Raw genomic sequence first — 12282 nt, forward strand, 5'->3', positions numbered from 1 at the left:
TTCTGTAACACAGTCATAGAGAGACACGAAATGGACAGGAAAGAGACACCGACAGTAAGATAGTTGAAGAGACTCTACCTGCTGGACGGTCGCTGGGGGACAGGGAGCGTGTTTGGTTTCCCTTCCTGCTCATCCTGAAGCAGAGGCACATGGTAGCTGTCGGACGACCAGGACTTTGGTGGCTCAGGGACAGATTTTTCCTGAGTAACGGCCCAGCCAGTTCTCAGCTGTAGGCTGTAGGTCTGGTCAAGGCTGCGAGACACCGTCTGCAGTATGAGTAGGGCTGTGTGTAGGCTTTGAGAGGATATTTGACAACTCGGCTGACCACTCTGGTAGGATTTGGGGGGAGGAAACAGCAGCATGTGCAAGAAATGTTGGCTGAGCTCTACCATTAAGCCCAAGCAACCCCACCCTTCTGCACGAGTGGCATCCCAGGGAAGAAAAGAAAGAATGTTCCTGAGTAGACCAAGGAGGCGAGGATAAAAAGACATGTCCTTTTTTCCTGTGTGGGCCAATGAGGTGGGGATCAATCGGAGGGAAGCAGCCAGACGTATCATACAGTGAAGCGTGCACCTCATGAGACGTTCCCTGTGTTCCACAGTGCCTCCTAAAGATACACCTAGAGCCCATGCTGTTAACAGACTACCCTGAACACCATCAAGTTCACTGAGAATTTCTGAATGAACAGAGTCTGAGTGATTCTCTGAGTCTGGGACAGGACCAGCCTGGGAGTCCGACATGGCATGGAGGGTGTCAAACATTGAGGCGAACTCCAGACGACCACCTTCCTCCATATGAGAGCCAACAGGTAGTCCGTCTAAATCAGAATCGTCCTCAAATAATGCCTAGCAAAATGACACATGAATCATGATTGGCAAATAATACAAATTAGAGACATCAAGCTTGCATAAATAAAAAAAGATCCATCAGATATGATCTATTAGCACAGTGGTTATCAACCTGTAGGTCAGGACCCCCTGGGGGGAATTGCCATTGATTGATTGATTGATTGATTGATTGAAACCTTTATTTATTCCCAAAAAGGGCATTGAGGTTTACTCTTGTTTGCAATGCTGTCGAGATTACACACACAAAAATGAACAATTAAGACATATACAGATATAAAACACAGAAACAACAACATGAAACCAAGTTAAAGTAAGGGGGAAAGTAAGAGGTTGAGAACCACTGTATTAGCAGACATTGAGAACCAGACACACCTGTACTTTGTGAAGAAGCTCAGTGGTGTCCCCCAGGATTCCCTGGTCTTGTAGGAAAATGGGAAGTGTGGAGCCAGCGGTAGCTGGTGGAGAGTCAGTGGCTGTCACTTTGGACCTAGATGGATCCATGGCTCTCAGCTCCTCCATGCTACCAACGGGGTTCAAACAACTCATAGACTCCAACCAGGCCTTTGCGTGAATCTAAGGGGATTGTGAGGAAAGAGAATAGTCAATATAAACCTCCAAAGATCGTTAAGCTTATGAGGATCAAAATATGGGTTGTGAAGCATCAATGACACATTAATGCAAGTTAGTGAATGGAGGCAAAATAAATAAATACAATTAAATAAAATAAATCTGAAAGCACCATGGAATCAGTTCAACTGAGATAAAAAAATAACTTCCAGAAATAGAGTTTGATTTCATTAGGTTGATTTTCAGACCATTGGTAACTCCATAATACCATAGAGACCACGGAATAATGTACTGTACAATGTCAGTATTTCACTGCTGAATGTATTATGTACTACTAATCTAACTCAAACCTGTATATATCCCTCATCTCAGTCAATTAAGATAATTCTAATTGACATCAATCTGCCAAATCTCACCACCACAGCATTGCATTTTATTACATTTTTCTTCCAGGAAACACAGTAGTTTTTGTTTTTATTGTAGAGGTCTGGCGTGTTTATCCCGATAAGTATGACTCATGGTAAACAGTACTTGACAATAATACTACCGACTATTTTCCAAAGCCCTTTTCTGACACTGGATCATATTCCTTTCAGTATTGGTATGAAAACTAGCTGGCAACAGAACAAAAGACAACAGATGATCAACAATGGGCATGAGGGCGCATACCACATGGGATCAAAATGCCCTGATGAGCGAGTCTACGATTGGATTCTGGGCCATTTGCTACATGACATTCCCCTACCCTCTCTTTGCATTTCCTGTCTCTCTCCACTATCACTGTAAAAGGCAAAACATGCCCAGGTAACTATAAAACACATGGTTTATGATAGAAATTAATTAATGTTCCACAAGGATGAAGGATTTGAAGAGTTGACAAAGATTTATTCCAAAGAGGCAAATAGTTGAACATAGTGTCAGCATTCACAGGATCAGGGGAGAAGGCCTCCTGGCCTCTCCTCTCAGCCCCTCCGGGCACAAGCCTCTCTAGTACCATTACCATACAGCTCTTATAGTCCAAGATGCTATTCTAACATGTTAACATGGTCTTATAAGGATATGTTCTAAACACAGCAACATACAGATAGTTACACAGGGTACAGATTTGCTGACAGAGTGAGAGAGCAAGCATAGATGGGGGAGAGAACTCAGCTGTTAGATTGACAGCTGCAGGTACAATCCAAATTAGTACTTTGGCTTGTGAGATTTGCTTTAGACTACATACACTACACATTTGTTACTATATAAATATTTTCTACCACATTCCATCCTTTTTTTTTTTTGTGAATGAATAATTTATTCATTTACATACAACAGGATATTTATAGAGTGCCAAATCAATAGACATTTCAGACAATTACAGTACATGTTGAGCTATACCTTACAGAATAGTAGATCTGCTTGTTTGGGTTTGAGAGGTTTCTCTCGTTCTTAAGGGTTGTCTGAATTAAACATAGCATCACGTGGAATTGCAATAGTGCAATTCGCTACATGGAATCTTGCCACATGGAATTTAGTCCTCACGTACAAGTGTTTTCAACAGAAACATTTCTAGAATTTAGTAAATGTGAAATCTATATTTGTTTGTACTTTGAAACTCTGTTTTACAAAATCAAGAGCCTGCATACTCCCGTCTGACTCAAGTGTTTTCCTTGACAGTCACCACGTTTCCGGAGCTGCACGACAACTCTTCAATGTTGGAATAGCAGAGTTTCGACCATAAAACCAAATATTCTCACATTAGTGGCAAATGCCTTGTTGACTCATATTTTAGATATCAACGTTTAGCTAATATTCTGTTTAACCTGAATTTCTCAGGTGAAACATTTTCCAACAATTATGATCTTATTCATGACAGAGATAAAAGGAACAAATCCCAAGACGTCTTACATCTGCTGCGTAACTCCGTCTGACGTCAGAAGGCAAATCTATAGGACTTGTTAGATGCCTAATAATTTTGTCTAAAAGAGAACTTAATTGTGGTCCTAATTTTTACATGTTATTCCTATATAAATTACTCAGCTTAATATCAAACACATAGTTGTTGTAGTCTTCATGGCTTCTCTCCGTTCCCATTTGGCTTATGGCATGTGGAGGTTAATGTCTCTGCTTCAGCGATCTCCACTGGTCTGGTGGGGTCCAGCGTCCAGTGGCTCTCGTGCCTACACAGCATGTGTCTCCTTGGCTTGGTCCCCTCCTACTGTGGCAAAAGTCTGTTGGTGTTCGACGTGGTGTCGATTTCGTCACCTCTGCTGTCAATCTGTGTGATTTGGTGGTAGGCTTGCTTTCCTTATTAGCAAAGCTTGTTAACATGGTCTTATAAGGATATGTTCTAAACATAAAGACAACATACAAATAGTTACCCAGGGTACAGATTTGCTGACAGAGTGAGAGAGCAAGCATAGGTGGGGGAGAGAACTCAGCTGTTAGATTGACAGCTGCAGGTACCGCTAAATGAGTAGCCTTGTGAGATTTAGACTTTTGTTACTCTATAAATATTTCCACCACATTCCATCCTTTTCTTTTGTGAATGAATAATCTATTCATTTACATACAACAGGATATTTATAGAGTGCCAAATCAATAGACATTTCAGACAATTACATGTTGAGCTATACCTTACAGAATAGTAGATCTGCTTGTTTGGGTTTGAGAGGTTTCTCTCGTTTTTAAGGGTTGTCTGAATTAAACATAGCATCACGTGGAATTGCAATAGTGCAATTCGCTACATGGAATCTTGTAACATGGAATTTAGTCCTCACGTACAAGTGTTTTCAACAGAAACATTAGTAAATGTGAAATCTATATTTGTTAGTGAACAGTCCTACATTCAGTCAAACTTGACTTGTTCTTGGTATCTTATGTTATGTTTTATAACATTACCAACTGGCTTGCTTGTTTTACACTGAAATATAAGAGAGCTAGAATTTAGTAAATGTGAATCCATATTTGTTTGTACTTTGAAATTCTGTTTTCCAAAATCAAGAGCCCGCATGTCCACTCTCATCTGACTCAGTCATTCCTTGACCCTTAGTCACCATGCAGAGCTGCGACAACTCTTATGTTGGAATATCAGAATGTAGACCATAAAAACAAATATTCTCACATTAGTGGCAAATGCCTTGTTGACTCATATTTTAGATATCAACTTTCAGCTAATATTATTCCTATATAAATTACTCAGCTTAATATCAAACACATAGTTGTTGTAGTCTTCATGGCGTCTCTCCGTTCCTCCCATCTTCATTTGGCTTATGGCATGTGGCGGTTAATGTCTTTGCTTCAGTGATCTCCACTGGTCTGGTGGGGTCCAGCGTCCAGTGGCTCTCACACCGCATGTGTGTCTCCTTGGCTTGGTATCCTGCTGTGGCAAAAGTCTGTTGGTGTTCGACGTGGTGTCGATTCCGTCACCTCTGCTGTCAATCTGTGTGATTTGGTGGTAGGCTTGCTTTCCTTGTTAGTGAACAGCAAGCTTCCCTCTGTCCATGATGTTGGAGCTGTCTTCACAGGAAAGATCGATCCGCGAGGTTCCATTCTTGTAGATCTGCTGAAAGTCAGTTCTTGTTGATTTTGCATATCTTGCAAGTTGCTTCTGTAGTGGTCTCCTCTTTGTTCTCCATGGTGGTGGACCTGCTTTAGGTCTGCTTTCAAAAATCTCCTTTCCAAAAAATTCCTTCATCCCAAGGTTCTTTTGAGCAAGTATCCATCTATGGTGAAAGATGAAATATTGCTCCTGGCTGGCTCGCCAAATTATGATAGAAAAATATTAATGTTCCAGTCAGGGTGAAGTCAAACATTTATTGAAGATTTCAGCAGCAGACAAACAGCATACACAGCATCAGAGAGCTCTGGCCTGCTGGCCAGAGCTTTGCCCTGTCGGGCAGAAGACCTCCTGAAGTGTCATATGGGACACCTCTTATACACCAAGGTGCTCTCCCTAGATGGAGAGAGAATCTAAACAGCTATATTAAGTACCATACAGTATATAATAAGGCTGACTGGTTAAGTTGCAATGACCATGTATAGGTTCACTTAGTACAGGTTTTATGCTGACACAGAGTGAAGTAGTGGGGGAGAGAACTCAGCTGTTAGAGTGACAGCTGCAGGTACATCTACATGAGTAAGTAGCCTTGTGAGAGATTTAGACTATACATACACACACACATATTGCACATTTGTAATACATTTGTTACACTATAAATATTTCTACCACATTCCATCCTTTTTTTTTGTGAATGAATCTATTCATTTACATACAACAGGATATTTATAGAGTGCCAAATCAATAGACATTTCAGACAATTACATGTTGAGCTATACCTTACAGAATAGTAGATCTGCTTGTTTGGGTTTGAGAGGTTTCTCTCGTTTTTAAGGGTTGTCTGAATTAAACATAGCATCACGTGGAATTGCAATAGTGCAATTCGCTACATGGAATCTTGTAACATGGAATTTAGTCCTCACGTACAAGTGTTTTCAACAGATTTGTTAGTGAACAGTCCTACATTCAGTCAAACTTGACTTGTTCTTGGTATCTTATGTTATGTTTTATAACATTACCAACTGGCTTGCTTGTTTACACTGAAATATAAGAGAGCTAGAATTTAGTAAATGTGAATCCATATTTGTTTGTACTTTGAAATTCTGTTTTCCAAAATCAAGAGCCCGCATGTCCACTCTCATCTGACTCAGTCATTCCTTGACCCTTAGTCACCATGCAGAGCTGCGACAACTCTTATGTTGGAATATCAGAATGTAGACCATAAAAACAAATATTCTCACATTAGTGGCAAATGCCTTGTTGACTCATATTTTAGATATCAACTTTCAGCTAATATTATTCCTATATAAATTACTCAGCTTAATATCAAACACATAGTTGTTGTAGTCTTCATGGCGTCTCTCCGTTCCTCCCATCTTCATTTGGCTTATGGCATGTGGCGGTTAATGTCTTTGCTTCAGCGATCTCCACTGGTCTGGTGGGGTCCAGCGTCCAGTGGCTCTCACACCGCATGTGTGTCTCCTTGGCTTGGTATCCTGCTGTGGCAAAAGTCTGTTGGTGTTCGACGTGGTGTCGATTCCGTCACCTCTGCTGTCAATCTGTGTGATTTGGTGGTAGGCTTGCTTTCCTTGTTAGTGAACAGCAAGCTTCCCTCTGTCCATGATGTTGGAGCTGTCTTCACAGAATAGATCGATCCGCGAGGTTCCATTCTTGTAGATTTGATGAAAGTCAGTTCTTGTTGATTTTGCATAGCTTGCAAGTTGCTTCTGTCGTTGTCTCCTCTTTGTCCCTCATGGTGGTGGTGGCTTTCTCTGGGTCTGCTTTCCAAAAATCTCCTTTCCCAAAAAAGTGTCTTCACCCCCGGTTCTTTTGAGCAAGTATCCATCTATGGTGAAAGATGAAATATTGCTCCTAGCTGGCTCGCCAAAATATGATAGAAAAATATTAATATCCAGTCAGGGTGAAGTCAAACTATATTGAAGATTTCAGCATCAGAGAAACAGCATACACAGCATCAGAGAGCTCTGGCCTGCTGGCAGGCAGAAGACTTCCCTAGTACCATTACCATACAGCTCTTATAGTCCAAGATGCTATTCTAACATGTTAACATGGTCTTATAAGGATATGTTCTAAACATAAAGACAACATACAAATAGTTACCCAGGGTACAGATTTGCTGACAGAGTGAGAGAGCAAGCATAGGTGGGGGAGAGAACTCAGCTGTTAGATTGACAGCTGCAGGTACCGCTAAATGAGTAGCCTTGTGAGATTTAGACTTTTGTTACTCTATAAATATTTCCACCACAGGTTCGACATTACTTCATGAACTATATTTCCAACAGTGAGGCAGAGGGGCAAGGCCGCCACACTACCTTCATATAACTCCTACACTCTCTCCCCACTGGTGCATCCATTCAGTGTGGCTATTCTCTCTTCCAGGAAGTCTCTCGTTTCTCACCTGTAAACTCTCCAACATCCGTCTAGTCTTCTCCAGGCCTTTGCAAGAGTCTTGCAGCAGGTCTTTAATAAGGAGGGCAGGGGTGGGCCTCTCTGGCACCCTCAGGACTGTAGCCATGTAGCCGTCGGACACAATGAAGTAGAACATACGTGGATGCCAGGTCACAGAATAACGCTGCCTCAGCATATCCCGTACGGACAAACTGGAGCTTGACAGAGAAGCATCTTGTTTCCCCGCAGACATTGGTGGCCTAAAACGAGAAGGGGTAGTTGGTACAAAATTGGAAGGTAACTACTTAAGCCTTGTATACTTTGTTGTAGCGAAGATAGCCCATCCAAAAGCTCACAACAGTTGTGAGCTTCTAGATCTCCACTTTTAACTATTTTTGAAAAATGTTTAATATTACCTGTAGGTGACCAGAGGGTGCAGAGGTAGGAAGTGTGCAGGACCAAAGTCCACATTGCAGCCAGAGGTGGACAGAGACAGAAGAGCCCCAAGACGAGCCAGCATAAGAAGGGAGCCTCTCTTTAGAACACAGGCCAGGAAAAGTCCACTTGGAGCCCAGCTCACACTACCCACCCAGTAGGACCTAGGACACAGAAAGTGAATTCACTGAGCCCTTAAATAAAGTTTCTCCAGCAAAGACTAATAAACTCCAAACATTTATATAATTGAGATGTGAACTGGGGTTTCTAGAAGTTACTGAATGTAAGTGGCATTCTGGCCACACAAATTCAACAACACGCATGTACATAAAACCACAGTGTATAGACAATATAGTTTACTAAAATGAGATAAGCACGGTCTACTCAGAAATATCAAGTATCAACATATGCAATATTTCAAAGACGGCTGATCTATAAGCACACGTGTCGGAATAGGGCTTAAGTGGTTAAAGTAACATCCTATAAAGTCAAGCCCGACAAGGTGAGTTAATAAAATTGTGTTTGTTCCATTTCAGTTATACTCTACCTCACATATTTTGATGGGATTTCTAGTTTCTTGCTGCCACATCCGCCAAGTCCACTGGACACAGAGACAAAATTCTGTGTGCTGACAAAGAGAACCTGTGTAGTCTAAAAAAAAGAAAAGAAAAGAAAATGAATTCACATTTTCAGAGAGTTGTGCAGCAGCCATCAATGGACAGAAGAATTGAATAAGCAAAACATGGGAGACCAGATGCTCACTCTGGGATCTCTCTGGTTCAGGGCGATGGCTAATAGTAGGCCATCAGGGGAAAAGGCTGGCAGCAATGCCCCTCTGGACTTCACTGGATGACAGGGTGGAGAGAGACCAGACATGAGATATGTCTTGTTCGTCCATCTTACGCTGTATCCCACAGAACTAGAGTAAGAAATAAACCAAGTTAAAGGCACAGTAGACATGTTCCTCATTATAATATGTTGGTGTCCCACACAGACCAGTCCACTCACCTAACTTGGTTCACATGGCCTTCCACCCACTGAATTTTTAGGAAGGTGATCATTAGTTTCTCCTCAGATGTGAAAGCAAACACTGACAAGCAGACATCACCCATGGCCTGTATTGAGCATTTTGGGGGCAGATACACATATGAACATATCAATCAAATTGAACAATAGTGAAAAAGAGAGTAATTTATTTACACTATAAAACAGCACAAACAGGCAGCCAGATGCAAATATATTTACTAATATTTAAATTAAATTATGTTGACCTCTGACTTGACAAAGATGCTGTGGTGTGATGCTTCTTTGTCTTGTGATGAAGGTAGAACTGTATCTTCCAGGGGCTGTATATGAGTCCAGCTTCCTCTTGCAGTGCCATCTCGTAGCCCTGTCAAGTCCCTGATATCTGCAGCCTCCCACAGACACACCTGCCCTGTTAGAGTTACAAGGAGCACACGCATCCCATCCGCTGACACCTGGAGAGACAGACGTTTGCCATTCCCTGCGACAACAACACACACATTCATGGATTTGAGATTTAATATGTCATTGCTATTTAAAAACAGTTGGCTGGAACTTGCCTCAAGTTAAAACACATGTTAGGTTCACATCGGGCAGTTGAATTATACAAACCTTGAGCATCAGTAACCAGCTGAGCTACTTTAGGGGCTGCCGCAGTCATCTTTAATGAATCTTTATCCCTGTTCCAGAGAAACAGCTCTCCAGAGACTAATAGTCCAGCAAGCCATACTCCTGTGGGACAAAAGAGAGTGGCATGATCTCAATGGCAATAATAGTACTTTATGTTTACTTGCATAATATTAGATTATAAAAAGAATAATAATATAATTCATTCATCGATTCATTTTATGAAGTAATTGATTATAAATCAATCCATATTTTGGGCATGTCATTATAGGCAAAAGGTTTTCAAAAACAAATCACAAAATGATTGAAAACATGATGATGCAAGGCACTTTTGTGCGATCAAGCATAAGTCGTTAATCTATTCATTATGTAAAACAATTATTCTTAAACAAACTTCAGGATTATAGAATCATTATAGAATCATCTTCAAGAAAATATTCGATAGTTGCAGCCCTTATGTAAGTTCAAACCCACCGTTCTGAGATGCAGCCATCGTCACCATATTGGTCAGCAAGGGGTAGAGTTTAGGAGTCTTCCTCTTGGTGCGACCAGTCACCATGTTGATCTCACTGATACGCTTGTCATCCAGCAGGAAAACAGACTCCTTCTCCTGGACATTAAAATCCACACATAACATACTCTCAACAAGGTTAAGCCTGAATTATACTTTGTTGTACAATATATAAATCAGCTGTCATCAAAAGAAAGCCAGTGGTGGAAAGTAACTAAGTATATTTCAAGTACTGTCCTTAAGTACAACTTTGTGGTTCTTTTACTTTACTTGAGTATTTCTATTTTTTTATACTTTATATACTGCTACTCCTCTATATCTCATACTCAAATATTGTACTTTTTTAGTCCACTACAATTATTTAAAACTACAGTTACTAGTAACTTTGCAGATTATTATTCAGATCAAAAAATAGCCGATCTACAAGCTCGGCTATGTAAAAAAAAAAACACACACATTTTACAAATATTTAATTATCTTCATAGATTATATCGCAATTGTTACTTTAAGTAAAATTTGATTGATGCCAATACCTTTGTTCTTTTACTCAAGTAGCATTTTTAAGGCAGGACTTCTACTTGTTGAGAGCATGTAGTATTGCTACTTTTACTTAAAGTGAAACAATCTGGATAGGCTACCTCTTCCACCACAGCAGACAGCTAACAAACAGTATGGTACTCTATCACAGTTTAGTCTATTTACCAGTCCAAGCCAGCAGAATCGTGGCCATGGTTTCTTCCTTTTGATGCTGGATGACAGCACAACCTCCAGGTTCAGCTTCATTTCTCATGGACAGCACCAATCCTGTCCATCAATGACACAGCTAGGGATGCTCGTTCATGTAGAAACTGGGTGAGCCTGCTAAAGGGAAAACTGAGGTTAGCTGAGGTTAACTTAAACCCTATACTTGGTTGATCGTTGTCCCTCAGGGTGAAATTAGAAAATTAGAACTCTACAATCTTTTTTGCCATTTTATATTTTCCCCAGAATAAGGATGCTGGGGGTGGTTTACCGTGGTTAAGTGGTTAACTTACATTTGGGGATCCTTGAGATGAACAACCATGGTAGTTGGAAAACAACTTTGTCATAACACCACAACATAGCACCACAATGGAACAACTGGAATGATCTGTCCCACACATATAATGTGAGGGGTAGTGTTGTAATGGTAGTTAGACAACTACCGTATTAACACTATAACTAATACACAATTAATACTGCCACTGCAGTATGATGTTTGATAAAGCTTATGCTAGTTAGCCAACTGTGGCTATTATTGCAAACAAGACAAGACCATATGGCATGGTGTCTCCTTCAAAGCATTGGCTTTTTAGTGTATAAACATTTTCTAATTATCAAAACAAGTAAGGTAAATATATTTATACAAGAATCTTGAAATGTTTCGAATTTCCCTCCGCGTTTATAACGGAAAACGATTCCCATGATGACCCTCCACCACAGTTGAAGCTTCGACGCGTTGCCTTAGAAACCCAGAGGCAGGAAGTATGTGCTTATTTGTACTCCATAAAGCCTGGTTCTAATCTAAACTAAAATGCATCTTTTAATTGTTGTAGAAAACATTAAGCGTCTTCGTTTATTCAAGTTTCAACATATTCGACTAGACCACATCAGAGAACGCGAACGCTGCACATCACAAAAATAGAGATGCCCATATGTTTATGATAACATATGACCTGCATAATATCTGGAAAGACATACAGTGACGAAGAACAATGGATAGTTAATGCAACCATTTACTAACCTCGCATCACTACCAGACTATCCACAGAGCAAAATGTGTTGTTGTTTGTTTAAATCACAGTTGCCAACAGGCTGGTTATCATCATGTGCTGTTGTCACCTCCTGAATGCGCGGCCACCTTGTGGTACTTCAGTTGCCTGCCTCGCCAAGGCTGTGTTAAGAAGGAACGGTCAGAAACAGGAACGGCAGAGGGAGTGTAGTAGCATTGTAGCTCCCAGGGCCCCAAAAAATGGGTTACAAAAATCGTGGGATAAAGTTTTAGGATAAAATAAATAAATAAAAGAAACAGGAACCACGTATGAAACAGTAGTTTCAGTAAAAGTATCATTCATACACCCTCTTCTTACACCCTCTTCTTAGAAATGTGTTGTCTGATTTATGGAATTTCTTAGATTGTTCTTGTATTTATTAATGAAATTATTAGAAAAATCATTGTATTTTTTAAATAATGAAAATCGCAGCTTTTGAGGAAATATTGTTTGAAAATGTTTTGACATAATAACTTCAAATCTAAATATGGGAAACAAAAAAAATGAAGGGACCCATACAAATCTGTCTGA

General features: G+C 40.4%; 1 protein-coding gene across 1 annotated transcript in view; it reads right to left on the reverse strand.

Moving 5' to 3' along the window:
* cplane1 (ciliogenesis and planar polarity effector 1) overlaps positions 1 to 11834 on the reverse strand; it is a 36410-nt gene extending 24576 nt beyond the window's left edge. The window contains exons 1-12 of the mRNA XM_080743438.1: positions 11724 to 11834; positions 10664 to 10822; positions 9925 to 10060; positions 9412 to 9555; positions 9072 to 9304; positions 8809 to 8915; positions 8563 to 8719; positions 8348 to 8451; positions 7782 to 7964; positions 7376 to 7625; positions 1221 to 1421; positions 79 to 845 (exon numbers count right to left, since the gene is read on the reverse strand). Of these exons, the coding sequence (XP_080599564.1) occupies positions 79 to 845; positions 1221 to 1421; positions 7376 to 7625; positions 7782 to 7964; positions 8348 to 8451; positions 8563 to 8719; positions 8809 to 8915; positions 9072 to 9304; positions 9412 to 9555; positions 9925 to 10060; positions 10664 to 10744 (2363 nt within the window). The 5' untranslated portion in view covers positions 10745 to 10822; positions 11724 to 11834. The remainder of the gene's footprint in view (positions 1 to 78; positions 846 to 1220; positions 1422 to 7375; positions 7626 to 7781; positions 7965 to 8347; positions 8452 to 8562; positions 8720 to 8808; positions 8916 to 9071; positions 9305 to 9411; positions 9556 to 9924; positions 10061 to 10663; positions 10823 to 11723) is intronic.
* Between the last annotated feature and the right edge of the window lie 448 nt (positions 11835 to 12282).

Source organism: Nannobrachium achirus (assembly GCF_963921795.1).
Source record: "Nannobrachium achirus genome assembly, chromosome: 15".
Lineage (NCBI taxonomy): Eukaryota > Metazoa > Chordata > Actinopteri > Myctophiformes > Myctophidae > Nannobrachium > Nannobrachium achirus.